General features: G+C 41.2%; 1 protein-coding gene across 2 annotated transcripts; it reads right to left on the bottom strand.

The window, feature by feature from the left end:
* Positions 1–1,765: 1,765 nt before the first annotated feature.
* On the bottom strand, positions 1,766–16,489 carry f8 (coagulation factor VIII, procoagulant component). Of its 2 annotated transcripts, none has more exons than XM_031752349.2 (27): positions 16,297–16,489; positions 15,873–15,973; positions 15,533–15,655; positions 13,943–14,155; positions 13,441–13,623; positions 13,143–13,246; positions 12,744–12,864; positions 12,380–12,650; positions 12,126–12,291; positions 11,926–12,013; positions 11,344–11,561; positions 11,092–11,236; positions 10,760–10,969; positions 9,611–10,437; positions 9,384–9,526; positions 8,920–9,085; positions 8,517–8,756; positions 8,178–8,406; positions 7,902–8,084; positions 7,555–7,671; positions 7,312–7,383; positions 6,985–7,070; positions 6,659–6,814; positions 5,454–5,598; positions 5,206–5,354; positions 2,562–2,744; positions 1,766–2,254 (listed from the first exon to the last, which is right to left on the bottom strand). In XM_031752349.2, the coding sequence occupies exons 1-27, from the start codon at positions 16,467–16,469 to the stop codon at positions 2,099–2,101; spliced, it is 4,968 nt and encodes a 1,655-aa protein (XP_031608209.1). In that variant the 5' UTR covers positions 16,470–16,489; the 3' UTR covers positions 1,766–2,098. The 2 variants fall into 2 exon arrangements, with proteins under 2 accessions (XP_031608209.1, XP_031608292.1); XM_031752432.2 differs by having other exon boundaries at positions 2,099–2,254; positions 15,873–15,970.
* Positions 16,490–16,517: the final 28 nt, after the last annotated feature.

Raw genomic sequence — 16,517 nt, 5'->3', positions numbered from 1 at the left:
GAAAGTGGACAAAAAGAAGTGCCTAAAGCAGCTGAACAGGTTTTGAAAGTCATCCTTCAGAAATAGGAAGAGATCCGTCCTTCACTTCATCCATCTGCTGCTGACTGAAGCCTCATCAGAAGGAGGCACAAGGTTGGAAAGATGGTTTTCAAGAAGAGAAGGAGGGAAACGTGGAGTGTATGGATCCAAATTAGAAATGTTTTTATTTAAATGAGGACATGAGGTGCAACTGTAAGTGTCTACAGCAATCTGTAAAACACAGAGGAGGCACTGTCGTGGTTTGGGTCTGGCGGTGATTGAGATCTTGTCAAAACTGATGGAATTATGAACATAGAGAAATGCCGTGAGATTTTGATCAACAAAACATTTGGAAAGGATTTGATTGGCTGTGGTTTTAGTTTTCAACATGACAGTGATCCCAAACACACTGCCAGTGCTGTAAAAGCATACCTGGATAAGAAAACACACAGCAAGGAACAGGATCAGTCATGGATGGGCCTTCCCAAGACCCAAACGTCAACGTTATTGAAGCAGTGTGGGATCATCATGACAAAAAATGGAATAAAAGTCAGTCAACATCCAAAGAAGATACCAAATATTGACCTTCAAGCTTTCAAGAATTGAGGAAACTGTCAGCAAAGTGCAAAGAAATGAGGCGTGATTCAAAACTCATACAGTCTGAGTTGGTCTCTTTAATCACAGTTTTACCTCAACATGAAAACTTTTTGGACTTTTGGTGATGTGAAGCAGGGACTTGAAAAAAGAAAAAAGAAACAAACATTAAATGTATAATTTCAGTTGTGGGCTTTTCTGTATTGCGTCAACATTTTAATGATTACGAAGAACAAAGTGAAACCAGAAGCTGGAAAATAAACCTAAACACATGTTGAGCCATTTAAGCTCCACCCGTGTCCACTTTGCTGTATTTGACTGGCCTGTATTTGTTGCTGTTGCTTCTTTCACACACTAAGCTCAGTACTAGCAGTTGAGCAGCAGGCCACAGCCTCTCCTTTCCTCTGAGATTATGTGTGTGGCTTGGTTAGCGCGAGATCAATACAGGTGCTATGTCTGTTTTTGAGATTATAGACAATTTGCTATTGTTTTCAGAGAGATGTGATTCTCAGGCATATTGTGCTACAGCCAATTCTCTGCCAGTTCATGTCCTGTCCAGCGTTGCTCGGGCCTCCAAACGAAACACAGACCCCCTGCCTGGAAACTTCCTGGCTGATAATGAGGTGATAAAGGTTGTGGACCTACAAACAGGGTGACTTCCCTGTTTTCATGTTGCCACCACACACGCAAAACCAACAGATACAGGCATGCACACACCTTGTTGATCTTAGCATTGGTTTGACAGTCCTTGGACCTGGTCGGTCTATCATTGTGTGTGAACAGACTTGTTTTTCCTCTGCTGAACGGGAGTGCATATTTTAACTTGTAACAGAACAATGCTGGACCTGAAGTGTTCATTGTTTCTGCCAGGAGGGCCTGGTGGAGGCGGATAAGCCAAAATAACAGTTTGGGAACATTTTGGACTGAAGACAGATGAAATGAAGAAAGAGCATGGATAATGAGCTGGAAAGAATGAAGAAAGCAAAAGCAGGAAAAGTAACTGGAGATCAGGCTCCAAATTTGCACTAGTTAACAGTTTGGAAAGTAGCCATAAGAATTCAAATGTTTTATGCATATGCCTTTATGCCTATCAACAATAATATGTTATGTAATATATTATATATATTTTTTATTATCATGAAAAAAGCACCACTCTAACTAGTAAATTCATAGTTTATTCAAACTTAAAGCACAAAAATACAAACTTTTCCAATAATATAAAACAGCCAAACAGTATACATCCATCTGAGTCAGAAATATTTACACACGATTACATTCAAAAGGTTTTCTCTGTAGTTATTGCAGCCATGTGCTGAAGTGGTAATTCTCAGCACGGTGGAGTTTTCAGCTCTAATTTCTTCTGAACAGTAATTGTTCACAGATTGCAGCCACAGAAAAAATAGCTTAATACAATTTATAACTTAACGAGGGCCTTTCTACTTCTTAAACACTGCTTCGTGCTGCTGGTTGCGTTTGTCCGGTGGTCTCAGATGCCCTGCTGTGTGTCACAGCCCAGCACCTCCAGACGCAGAGCGATGTCATTGATCCAACCCCGTGGGTGGATTCGGATGTAGCGGGCAAACAGCGGAGGCTCAAAAACACTGATGGCTTCTTTGTCTGGGTCGTTGTTTCCTGTGAAGATCTTTGGATGAACAGAGGAAGAAAGAAGAGAAGCGGTAAGTAAACAGTTCGACAGATTCAAGCAGGATCGGACACCTGGTTCTGCATGCCAGCACCCAGAGCATTTTAGAGCACTAAAACATCAAAATACTTTAAATGCCAATACATTTTGGTAACCTCCCTGAAGAATTAAATTAAAGAAGCAGTAAGCATGTTAGTCATTGTAGTTTTATGGACTGTTTTATGTAGGTGAAGTCATAGAGGAATCTGGAGCCCATCCCAGACTGACAGAGGCCTCATTTTACTGGAAAACTAAACACTAAGCCTACCTTTTCTCTTTGGGCTCTCTCGTCTAACACGCTGCTCCAGGAGTGCCCATCAAGACTGCTGGTGACCGAGAACTCCGTCACCATCATTTGGGTCAGCAGTGATCGTGCTCCTTGGGTGATGACTCCTGTGATGCGTTTGACTTTCCCCAAGTCAACCTGCAGCCACTCGTGGGGGTTGTTGTTCTGAGGTAAGAGGGATACATGAGGAAACATGGTTAGTTATAAAAGAGAGAGAGAGAAAAAAACAATGTACAGTGCAAGAGCATTGTGAAATTAGGAAATGCTTATAAATGTCTATGTCTGGAAGAAAAAGGTGGATACATTTAGGAAATACAGTACTGTGCATAAATCTTGAGTCACCCATCATTTTATATATTTTGCTTGGAAGATGGAAAATTGTAAGTCTGATTAACCAGACTGTAGATAAAACCAGAACTGTACCTTTTAAAAAAACGTTTTGCATAGTGTGTGCATTCAGTTGATCACAAAATAATGCTTAATAGCTTAATTACTAATTAATTAATTAATTAATTAGAAGCTTCTCCTGGCTTACATAACACTCTGAAAATCAGTTAACCTGGCCTGTTTACTTGTTCTGCTTCTTGTTTTGTTTTGAAAGACTCACACGTCTTGTTATTTCAGTTTGTCTTCTTTGGATGAGACACGAGTCTCTGCATTTAATGAGTCAACAGATTGTTGGCAACTGTGCAACTAAATGTGATCCGCCACTTTGTTGTTGAGCTGCAGTGGTTTCAAAACACTTCCACTTTGCAATAGCACGGATGATGGTGTAATATGCAGAAAGGAAGAGATTTCACCAACTGACTTATTGCAGTGTTGGTGCATCGTTACAGCACCACACTTCTTCAATTCTGTAGCAATGAGACTGAAAACCCCTGAATTCAAAGATAAAGAGGTGCAACCCAATATTTCTGTCCATACCGTGTACATTCTGTGTACGGCTGCCTGAATATACAGTAAAGACTTTGACCTTTTGAATTTACGGCGAGTTCTCACACGGATTGTGGATTGATCCACTGACCTTCTAGTTAGTGGGCAAACAGCTTGACCTCTTGGGCTGCAGAAACTCAATATTGTGGTGTGCAATTGAATTGACAGATACCCAGGAAAAAAAGCATGTTGACAGGATCAATACGTACCATGCAACATATAACATGTAGGACTGAAACCAGGGCTTCATACAGTGTTTAAAAAATGTAATTGATCACCTCTCAGTGCAAGATTTTTGCCACAGCTACCCTCAATTAACAGTATTGGTAATTACCAACTTTTTAAAAAATGTTTATATAACGGTTAATCCACCAGTATGCTTAGCCTCTTAAATCAAAATGATACAGTATATATATATAAATTTGTGATATTATGTGCAAAAATTAGTAAATTAAATTAGTAAAAAAAAAATTTTTTATGACTAAACAAAAATGGATACATGTTTCTGAATGAAGCAGATAAAGCAAAGAAAGCAAAGAGATGTAGAGATGGCCAAAATGAACACCACACTGCTTCCTCTCCTGTATTACCAGGAAGGAGGAAACTCATAAATTAAGAAAATGCTTTTGGCAATGCGATGCATCATTTTCCACTGACATGACTTCGCTGTGCATGGCTAGAACTAGATGAGTGGTTATTGTGAAGACTTTTTATGTACTTTAAATCCTCCATTCGTCATTCAGGAAACATTTTAGCTGTTTACTGCAGGGAAACGGTTGGCATGAGAAGTCTAAACAGAACTTGAAACTCACTGCGTGTCTGTGCTCTTTATATTAAAACCCAGTTTAAAAATCAGATCTCTCACGCTTACAAAGAAAAGCAAAGAAAATGATTTATTTTCAGTATCCTCTGACATATTTGCAGTATTCCTGTTTAGTCTAACCTTAGCACTGACTTCAGGTACTAGCGGAGCCAATGAGGATGTTAAAAAAAAGTAAAATAGTATCGAATTCGATCAGGTCCTTGAAGCCTTTTTAAAACACTGTTCTAGGTAAAAGGTAGCGCACAGTGGTTGACCTCACTCCCAACTGCTGTGTGTGACCTTTAATAAGCAGCTCAAGAGTTTTCCACAAGGACAAATCACACCTCTAAAGTTCAGTGCTGCGAAGTGTGAAAATGATAAGTTGTGCAGAAGGAAACGAGACACTAAAGGCCAAAAAATAAAAGGACAGACAGAAGATCGAAAGCCTAATAAATGTTATTATGCAAATTACTGTTCTCTATCAGCGGCGAAGCTTCTTGAACAGTATAGCTGAGGCACTGATGGTGCTTGCAAAGCTGATCTGTTATTATTTTTGCTGCTTAGAGTATAACATTTTTAAATATTTCATTTGTATTCCAAGATTAAATGAGATATAAAACAAACTGTCTGGTTTATGATATCTTTGGTGGGCAGACATATTTTTTCCCAGACATCACAGAGTTAAACAGAACTTATGGTCTCTGCTCCACTAACTTTAACATAATCAATATCTTTTTCTCCCCATGTGTAGTTCTGAAGTGCTAAATGAAGGCCAGAGTAACTTCACTTAAAGCCGCCACTTGTTCTTATTCTTTATGTTAATTAAAAATAAGTCTGTGTACAGTTTTCTACAAATTTTGCATATGTGTAATTATGTGTGTGCATGTTCACCATTGGCCTCCAGGCGTTGGCGCCGCCTTCCTGGTGGAGGCGAGCGAGACTCGGTTTCCAGGTACGGAGAAACGAGGAATGAGACGAGGAAGCGCTGAAGCTGCCGTCAGGAATACGCCTTATCTGGAGTCCGAGAGGGAGAGAGCAGCCTGGCAACGCACATATATCATACAGATATGATGTAAGCACTTTCACAGTCTATACAGAACTACAGTGAGATCATTCTTCTTATTTTTGGTACAACTCACTGTTGAGATCACAGCCCAGCAGCTCCAGTCGGAGAGCGGGCCTCTGCACAACGCGGTAAGGGTGGATCCTGATGTAACGTGCCACGAATGGCGGGGAGAAGAGGTTCTCTTTTACTTTGGAGCTGTCCAGGTTGCCATGAAAGATCTACAACAGAACCACATTTTAGATCACGTGCTGGCAGGACGGCATGTTTTAGCAGAACAACCCAGCACTGAAGCAACTGCCTCACATTCTCCATACTTTTCTTTCTTTTCCAGACTTGAAATTTGCTTGAGATGAGTAACTTGTTAAAGTAAAGTATTTGGTGTCTTACAGCATTTATTTAAGAATGAAACAATTTAATAAAGCCTCCCTTTTAGTTCATTTACTATTTATCCTTGGCTTTTCATTTCTGTGGTGCTTTGACGCAAACTAGAAGCAACTATGAGGAACTGGAAATCATTTTAGCCGTCGACTCAATCAAATATTAAGTAACAGCTTCGCAGCAGCAAGTTTCACTTTTCCCTTGAGCTTCTACTCTTCACTTTAACTTTTGGATTCAGTAGAAAGGAATAAGGGAGGAAGCGGTTTGTCTTCCTCCAAACATGAAACAGGAAACAGATAACGGAGCTGCTTTTGCCCTGTGAAATGTTCCATAACACATAATTTCACAACAGCACACATTAAATGACTTCGTGCCATATCTGGAACTTCAGTAAAAATATAAAAGTGGTCACGTGCTCTCTTTTTTCTGGTGATGTGGGGTTTGCAAATGACACGTTTGGTTTCTAGTTTTGGACTTTTCAAAGCTGCAGTACTAATTTCCAGAAGGGTTAACATTTTAGTGGTGAATGCCACAAAACTGCAGCTTCTGTTCAGTGTGATAATCTTATATTTAGATTTTGTTTTTAAAATCTAGTGGTGTTTATCGTAACTGGCCTTTTTGACATTTCTTGTAAATGTAAAGTTCCTGTTTTGATAAATAACTGATTTATTTGTCACTAAAAAAAAAAAAGCTACAAGTTCCCCTTATAACTAGATTATAAAAAGACTCAGCTCAAACAATCTTATTTTCATGTTTATGTGCTGCAATGACAGTCAGGACGCCTGGCTTATTTGAAGTAAAATTCACTTACTTCAAGCCTCATATCTAGAAAGTGTGGAATTAAATATCACAGGGCAGTTTTAACCCTTACTGTAACAGATATTCAGCATGTGGACATACATTGATGTTGCTGGTCTTGTTTCCTCTGTAATTAGTCCAAGTCTCCTGGTCCAGGCTGTAGGAGACAGTGAAGTATGTGATGTAGTGCTCCCTCAGCCTTGACCTCACTCCCTGTGTTTGCACACCGTGCATGAGGGTGGGCCTTTGCAGATCAACCTAAAAACACAGACATTGCATTATATTCTCCTGTGCTCTATTTTTGGTTTATATGAAATAACCGATTGATTAAAGTAATTTTGACATCATTTTTTAGATCAGTTCAGAACATCATGACTTTATGTAAGTGAAGGAAATAGAGAACAAACAAAGAAAGCTGCACATCTAACCTGTATCCATGACTGCTTGTTTTTGCCCATCCAGGCATTGATATAACCTGACTGGTCCAGCCTCGCCTGCGCCGGTTCCCAGTAATCTGGACACACATGTGAAAACACGGTTATAATCCATCTCACTGTGGGTAATTTCCGGGCTTTCAGGTCTCATAAAGTTTCCTGGTGGCCACCAGAGTGAGTTCTTTTCATTTGCACGTTAAGCCCTTCCTCTCCTCTGTGCACACTAAGAGGGATCAAGAGCCTTCTTGGTGTGTTTCCCTGCTGAATTTAAGTAAAATAAATAAATATAAAAACACTCTTCCCCTTCTCCTGCTGTCTTACCTATGTGATCTGATGCTGTGATCTGGGAATCTTCAATCTTCCCGGATTTCATCCCCAGCGGCAAAACGCATTCTGCATAGCAAAACCAAAAAAATTCCATGCATTAAAAGTTTCCACATGCACACAAAAATTACCCATATATTATACAATTTTTAGCATGTTCTGCTGGTGCCAGCCTTCACCTAAAAACTCAGTCAATACTATTTACAGCAGCATTACTTATTCAGAGTACATTGCACGTACTTGGGTCATAGACCAGTAGTTTAGCCCTCATGCCAGCCAGCTGATAATCTCCAATAGTGCATTCCACCAGCCAAGTGCCGACCGTGGGGGGTTTCATCTCCACCGTGCCAAATACACCTAGAGGAGGGAGGAATAAATTGGTGAGCAATGCAATACATGAAAAAAGTGTGTTTCATTGCAGGAAAAGCAAACAAAAACGTGTTTAACCCCAAATGTTAAAAAAAAAAAATCTGTTATTTCAGTGGAAGCATCTGTTCATGTTCATGTGTTAACATATGACGAAGAGCAGTAGAGTCTGGGAGAGTGGAGAAATAAGTATATGAATATGAATAAGCATATGTATTTACCAGGGAAGAGGTTGTAGACGCCCATACGGTGTTCCTGCTTAGCATGAATAGTGAAAGGCAAACCATGGAAGTGCACGGCGTGGAGCTCTGTGTCGCTTCCTACGTTCAAAAGGTGCCATCTGACTGGCTGGTACTGGGCTAACAGCAAACCAGGAAGAGTCTCTGCCACATAGCCGTTTATTGCTGAGGATGAACATTGGCATTACTTATTAGAGAGATTACAGCCTAACAACGGCAGGCAGATTTTACATCAGAAATCAATGTGTTAATCTTTACCTGCAAACTTATTGCTGGTGTGGTACCAGGGATCCTCAGCATTGACCTGACAGGGTGGGGCACAGTGTCGCTTCAGGTTCTCCTCCAGGTACCAGCTTTTAGTTTCATCAAAGGTGTGGAAGAGCAGGGAAAACGCCTGGATGCCTGGCTGCGTGTTCTCATTGGGCTGGAGGGTACCAGGCTTACAGATCACAAGTGGACCGATCAGACCTGAGTGAAGGTCCTTCTCCTAGAATATAAAAAAGAATTGTGAATTTTCTCCTAGTTAGGTGAATAGTGTTAATGTTGGTCATTTTAGTTCCTATCTTAAGATAGGAACAAATGAAGACCTCTGCAGACCTTGTCCACAGTGGAGTAGTAAGCCCCAGTCTTGCAGTCAAATTCAGAGTCAGTCGGTCCTTGTTTCTTGGTTACTCTCCAGTTATAAGTTCGGGCTTCACCAGGAGGAACAGGCTCTCCTGGCACCCCGGGCGGAGCAGAGGAGGAGCTTGTTTGGGCAGTGCCGGCCCCCTGGCTTCGGTCATAGACTCCATGAAGGTGAAAGGAGAACGGTCTGGATGCGCTGTTCTTAAAGGTCACCTGGGATTAGACATAGTGAGAAGATGGGTTTAGTTAACTAATTAATTGATGACCATTGTTCACATTTATTTCCATATCTCAGCACCATGTTAGATAACTATGATCTGGAGTTCTGGAGGAAACAGTGATTGTTTTACTTTGGTTTGGGTACAGTAGCACTCACAGTAAGGAGATCATTAATCTCAGTTGTGATGACAGGTCCCATGATTCCCAAGTGCTCCTGAAGCTCCCCTCTGTCTTCAGGTTGCAGGAAGTCTTTGTCCTTGTAGGCTCGAAACACCACCTTCTTATAATCTGGTAGGAACTTCCTGAACCCTCGACGTATCTCACTAAAAGGAGGAATTGTGTCAAAACTGCCATTTACACGAATTATGTTACATTGTATTACATTATGTATTTTTTTGGTTTTTAGGTGACATTAGGTTTTCACATTTTAATGGGGGAAGTTGTTTGCATAAACCCTGGGTGGACAGTTTCCTGTCCTCTCTCAGTCTTCAGCTGACCTATTCTTATTACACAGACTTGAGAAAGAAGTCAAAAAGGCCAGAAAACAACAGGAAAAATAAAGGCATACTGCCAAAAATATGACAGTTTCTTAGAATTTCTGCAAGGACACTTGATTCTTACCCGTTTTCCAAGAGCTGATGTGGTTTTCTGATGCCGTAGTTCCAGATGATCTCCTCTGCAGCAATGTAGTAGTGCCGAGGTCTGATTTCTCCAGAGCGCACGTTTATGTAATCTGCACCAACTGTATCTAATGTGTCATTCGCCTAAAAAACAATTTGAATTTATGTAGTGAGGCTCGTGCTATTTAATGTCCTTTACAAATGTGCGCAAGACATACACCACGGTACCTCATAACTGTAGTCATCATACTCGAAGGACAGATCAATCGTTGTGTTTGCAGCAGTGTAGTTGACTTCCACATCAGGCAGATCATGTATAAGTTGCTCGGGCTTGATGCGAATGTGGTTTTGCGGTACTAAGTTTTTATCCATGTCTTCTGAATTTTGTAATTCTGCAGCCTTGGTGCTCAACAGGGGTTCGCGGTCCAGTATGATCTCGTTGCTCTCTTCAAGTTCTACCAATGTGCCATTCTTCTTGCTTTGCATTTCGCTGCTTTCCTCAGCCTTTGCCTCGGCATCGATGTCAGTCATGTTTTCCACAACTTCTCGGACAATCTCCATCGTAATTTCTTCATCCATTAAATCTTCCGAACTTATGTCTTCATCTGTCTCATTTCTGTTTGCCTGCCTTCTCTGTCTCTGTCTTTCTCCATGCTCTGTCTGATTCTCAGAAGCTGCCCTCTCTCCATCTCTGTCTAATTCTTTCAAGACATCCAGTGGGATTTCACTCTCAGAGGGAGCTTTCCCCCCTTTCAGCGATGCTATGTTCACTTTCCTCAGGCGGCATCTTGGTCCAGTTCCTACAGTTTGAGCAGTGGTGTTCAGTGACTGAGTATTGTTTTGAGCCCGGGCTTTCTTGCACACTCGAACCAACACTGTGTGATTTTCAGGTCTAAAACCTCTTGGCAGGAAGTCTATTTTATCAATATAGTCAGAGAGATCGTCATCCCTGTCATGATCAACAAGGTCTCCATTGCCGCAGGGACGAACAGTGTAGCGGATGCTCATCCCGCGGTTCTTGAGGCTGCTGTCAAAGGCATTGATCTCCCACTCACCTACAAAAGGGCAAAGGTGAGAGTGTGTGTCATACAAAGGAAAACATCCACTTTGCACACAAGCCAAACAACCTTTTTGTGTCCTGTATAACTGCCTTGATACTCATTGTTAAAAAAGCAGCACTCTCCAGATTGTTGCATCCCTGATAACAGTGTTTTTACTGTGTCTGTGTCACTTAGGGCTGGAAATAGGGTACTAGATTCACACACAACCAAGAATCCAGAGTTGCCTAAAGTTTGAATCCACCCTCGAACAATATTTAACAAATGAATTTGCAGTTACAACAGCTGACTCTCTGCAGATGTTGGCCTATCCCCTTACCAATAATCTCCGTCTCCATGGGAAGAGTTATAGCGGTCATGGGAAACAGGGTGAGGACAGACTGGTAGAGGCCTTGGTACTGAAACATGTTTCCAGTGAAGTAGACGGAGAGGAAGTCACTCTGGGTGCCCACACTGGCAACGTGCCAGAAGGTCACATCAGTCTGACACATCACAAACTGACGCCTGCTGAACATGATGCCATTTACACCTGAAAGGAATTAGGGAAATTTTTTTTTTTTTTTTAACTTCTGATGATTATTTCTATATTTTGTGTTCAAAAGTGGCTTTCATTTCAGTAACAACCACCAAAAAGAAGTAAATGTAACTCACTGTAAATGACATTGGAGTTGTAGAAGTCGGGGTCCGTGGTATTGATGGACTTCTGAGTGGACTTCCGCATGTTTTCATTAAAGTACCAACTCCTGTTCTCATCAAATATGGCGAATATCAAGCTGAACTTCTTATCTGGTCCCAACTGCATGCAACAACAGGATTCAGCAAAACACAGAGCGAGCTGCTATGTTACGTCAGTGCACATTAACAGTTGTGGCTGCAGCTTGAATATATTAACATTCTCCTCACCAGTTGTCCTCTGAAATCGATGGCTTCGTACTTGCAGATGAGCAGGGTGCCCACCAGCCCAGAGGCCAAGTCCCTCTCTGGGGAGACGGTGCTTTGATACAGCTGGGTCAAACACGTGGGGTCTCCTTCCAAGGGCCCATCATCTGTTGTTAGCCTCCAAATGTAGCCAAACGTCTTGTTGGGGGGCACACCCATTGAGCGCAGGTCTCTCTCTGCAGCTGTTTGGTTAGATTTGAAAAGACTTTGTGAATGAAATCAGGAGGCTTTAATAAAGATAATCGATAAGACGTTAGAGTCAGTCATTTTGGTGACAGGGACTAATCAAAAATAGTTATGTTTAACTAGTCAGTTTTAAAGGTGCTGTGTTTAAAACTGTCATTTATTTCTTGACTTTATCTGTGTGCTTTTCAGATCAGTAATCTGCTACTGCAGGATTATATTTACAGATTAAAAGTGGGAAAATGACCTTAAACAGTGTGAGAAACCTTAAAAATGCCACCTCGTAATGACTAAAATTTACATTTCGATTTCTGACAAAACAACTCAAAACTGATAGACAATCATTTTGCCTCTTAAGCTTACCATTTGTGGATCTTTGCAGCGGAAAGATCTTGGTAAGGCCGTTGGGGTAGATATTGAAAGGGCGACTGGCCAGGTTCTTAAATGTGATCTGAAAAAATATTAAAGCCATACAAAGGTAAGTGTACCCCACGGTCTGGTGTGATTCTGATAGGTTTTGCTTAAATTTAAGCATGCAAAACTCGGAAATGTTATTCACTCACATGGAACTGATCATTGACTTTTCCTTTCAGAATCGGGCCGAGGAGTGTGCTGTCAGGGTCTTTCCGCTGAGTGAAAGATCCATCTGTGTATTCCACATACACGACCTTCTTATACTGGTAGCTGAGGTGGTGCGAAGCTGAAGGCAAATACCTGGACTGGAACTCACTGATGAAGCAAAGAGAAAACAAACATTGAGTTAAACAAGTGCCACTCTGTTCTTCTTCTGCTCTTCTGCTATGATTCCTCTCAGTACCTGTCAGAGGGTTTGAGATGAGGAGCGTAGTTCCAGGTGACCTCTTCAGCAGCAATATAATGCACCCAGGTTTTGGACTCCTGTCCTCTGAGGCCTCTGACTTGCAGTTGTGTATTCTTTGGTTTAAAGTTGAACACGTTGAACAAATTGTCGTCGTCGAAGTCCTCGTCGCTGTAGTCCTCCTCGTGTTTGACTTGACGCAGGTTGGGCGCTGGAGGAGTGACCGCCTCGGGGCATTTTTTATCCACTGTGAACAATGCGTTCATGCCATCTGGGGCAAGCAGACGTGCACAATGAAAATGGAGACTCGCAAAACAACAAAATGAATAAAATGTTCCGGTTCTGGAGTCTCGGTGTTTCTTACCATGGCGGTGAGCATGTATTTTGCAGCTGATTAGAAAGCTGCCGATGGTGTGAGGTCTCATTTCTGCAGTGATAAAGCTCATGGGGGTTACCTCCACGGTGACTTTACGATGGTTCAATATCTGAAGAAAAAAAAAAGCAAACAAAGGTAGTAAATCTAACATCACCTAACTCTAAGAAAACACGTATCCCAAAATGCTTTACTGTGACAAACACAGTTTAAAGAGCTTCATATCTTTTATCTTTATATATCTTTTGCATTGTTTCTGAAGCCACGCTGAGTGTAGGGTTGTATAGAAAAATAATAAGCAATAATAAGGAAGCAGCACATATTCCTTAAAGTAAATGTATTCTTATTACATAAATGTTCCTGCCCTTCCAGAATGAAACATTAGATTACCGTCAAAGAATGATCCTGAAACTGAATGGAGTGGATTTCTGGAGCTGTGCTCATGCCTATCAGATGCCAGAACACAGGATTTCGGCCCTGACACATTGTCAAACCTACACACAAAAACACAGAAACAGAGAGAGTGGGTAAGGGAGAATAAAATGTGACCAAATTCCTGTGACGACCAAATACAAAGCAGCCACTGATAAGCTGTGGCCACACAGTGTTAGTGGCAATTAACATTACAGCGTGACTTTCTCGCTGTAATGTTAAGTGATTTCTGTTCTGAGTCAGGCTCTTTGATTACCAGGTAACGTCGAGTTAACATAGCCATTGATGGTGTGGTATTCCTTCTTGCCGTTTTTCCTTTTGAACTTCTCTCTGCTCATCCTCTCTCCGACCTCTCCATACCAGCTTTTGGTCTCATCAAACACTGCAAAAAACAGGACGAACGCCGGATATCTCCTCTCCCCGTCTTCTGTGAAGGCACCTGAAGGAAGACAGGCATAATTCATGCGATGCAGGATGCGATAGAAGGATCGCATTGAGTACATTTCCACATTTCCTTACACTTCTTTGAAATTCTCTTTCCAGTTCACTGCTTTTATCTCTATGCAGTGCTATCATAACTATGCCTCTAACTGAAACAGAACAGAGTCAGAGCAGTTAAAGCTAGATGACGCTCTGATTAAGATGGCCTTATTTCTTTCTTTTTGTGTTTTTGATTAAATTTTCATGTCTTTTATTTCAAAAGATAGTATGTGTTTATGGAAAATATCAACAGAAAGATGAGTCAGTAGCATTCTTACTTGCTTTACAGATGAGCAGAGCACCAATGAGTCCTGAGTTGAGGTCTCTGACTGTATCGACTCGTGATGTGTATGAGTAGGTGAGGCAATCGGGGTCGCTGGTGGTGGGGCCGTCTTTAGGGCTGATGTCCCACACGTACTCATAGTATCCTCCAGGAGAGACGGCGTCATCTTCCTTCTCCTGGCCTGCTGTGGAGTCATCATACCCAGCTCCTGGAAAGAAAACACATCATCACTTTGTGACTCATCTGTATCCTTTCAGCAGTAGAAAGAATTAAAAGCAGGAAATGCACTCTCTAGCCACTCTGTCTTATAACTCTAATCAGCCAATCCCATGGCAGCAAATCAGCGCATCATTAAGGCATGTAGATAAGTAGTCAAGATGATGTGCTAAAGTTCATCTTGGGCCAGAACCAAGCTCAAATAATCTCAAACTGGTTCATTGGACACAACATTGAGTCTGCTGTACTCAAAATGCTTTCAAAGTCACCAAATATCCAATAGAGCGGATGTGGTGGAACGGGAGATTCACATCGTGGATGTGCCACCGACAAATCTGCAGTAACTGTGTGATGTACCTAAATGTTGTGCATCTGCACTTTATTGTTGTCTATGTCTACGCATGGGACAGTGTGAAACGTAATTTCAATTCCTTTGTATGGCAAGTACATCTGAAGAAATTGACAAATAAAACTGACTTTGACTTTGACTTTGACTTTGATGCTATCATGTCAATATGGACAAAAATCTGTGAGGAATGTTTCCAGCACCTTACTGAGTCTGTGCCATGAAGAATGAAGCCAGTTCTGAAGACACAAAGACAGGCTAACCCATTACTAGCAAGGTGTATCTAACAGAGTGGTTGATGAGTGGTGGTGACGTTGAAGTGATTGGATCTGCTTCATCAAATCCCATTCCTGGACATGGCAGGAGCTGCTTTTCAGATTAAGATAAGCACAGTTATAGGAATCTATCCTTTGGTGGTAAGACATGAACTGCTTACAGGAAGTGACTGCATTAGATCCATGGCAGCATTAATCTGTAGGGGGGGGGTTATTAACACTAAGAACCTTCTTAAGTCAGGGATATTCAGCTATATCCTTGACGGTTGGGTACTGTTGAAGATGAAAGAAGTTTAAAGACTGACTGTTTGGCTCTCACAGGCAGTGCAATATCTGCACACGCAAGATAATGAAAACCGTTTCTCTCTGTAATTTCTAAGGAATGAGGTGGCAACCGTTATTTCCTGAGTTCTGTTTTCGATCAAACCATTAATAAGCCTTAACAAGCAGTTGTTTTGGTACATTTTGATTTGGATAACATACTTTCAGACTCAAGCAAAACCAGAAAAGTGTTGATCTCAGCCAAAGTAGCACTGGAAAGCAAGGATCTGGGCTTTTTTTTTTTTTTGTGAATGAACTTTATGTTTAAACAAACATGAGTCAGAAAGCTGAGTCAAGTCCTTGCTAGCTGCTTGGTGAGGAAGAATGGAATCCTGCTGAGTAAGGTACACCTTGTGAGTAAGTGCATAAGTGAAAGCAAGAAAAGGTTTAAGAATAACGGCAATTCTTTCCATTCTGTTACTCCAACCTTCAGATTGTTTCCAGTAGGTGATTCCCACAGGGCTGATACTGTAGGGCTGAGAGGCTAGGTTTTTGAAGTGGACCACCACCGTTTCACCAGCCTGCGTGACGATCACAGGGCCTTGAATCCCTGCAAGAAAATTACATCATTTTCATTTGTTTTTTTAAAGAATTCAAACAATTCAGGCAAAAAAAAATTGAATTTGTTTCATTTTTTTTTTCAAACCACTTAGAAAAATTGTCTGACTGTCCTTGGATGTTAATGTAACATTCAAAAATTTGGTATGATACAAGCACTTATGGCTTTTTTTTTATTGATTATTAAAAATATGTACAGGGAGACTTACCTGTCCAAGCTGGTCTTTGCTTGGGAACAGTGTATGTGGAGTCTGTATATTCCCTGTATATTGCTTTGATGTATTTTTGAGGAATGTCCTTGGATGTCCTTCTTAAAGATAAAAACACGCATAAAAATATGAAGAGAAACTTATGAGAAAACTGACTTAAAATACCCTTAGTAGCTCTTCCTTAATAAAACTGCATTTAAATTACTTTTAGTAATTTAAAGAAACAAAACACAGATCATAAATTACATAAAGAAAAGCTAAAAACATAAAAACAAATCTAACCTAACTGACTGGACACAGATTTTTCTGAAGCTAAGTCTTCTTCTTCATTTGGAAACATAAGCATCATAATTATTTACGCACCGAACAGACTGCTCGTGATTTCATTTGTCTAAATCAGACTTAAATTTAAAAAAGAGCTTACCTTTGTTCAGTTGTTGGGTGAGCCTCATAGTCCCAGCCGATTTCTACAGCTGCAATATAATACTCTCTTACAGTAGCACCTGACTGCAGCGCTTGCAGCGCGGAGGAGCAGAGGAGAGGCAGCAAAAGCGCGAGTGTCGCTCTCATCGCTGCGTGCGCACTTGTCGGCTCCATGGCGTCCCGGGTCGAACACTGCCACGGCTCTGGTGCGCCTTCCGTGGG

The sequence above is a fragment of the Oreochromis aureus genome, linkage group 2 (assembly GCF_013358895.1).
Source record: "Oreochromis aureus strain Israel breed Guangdong linkage group 2, ZZ_aureus, whole genome shotgun sequence".
Classification (NCBI taxonomy): Eukaryota; Metazoa; Chordata; class Actinopteri; order Cichliformes; family Cichlidae; genus Oreochromis; species Oreochromis aureus.
Note: the sequence above shows the minus strand (reverse complement) of the source record. Positions and strands in the feature narration are given on the sequence as shown.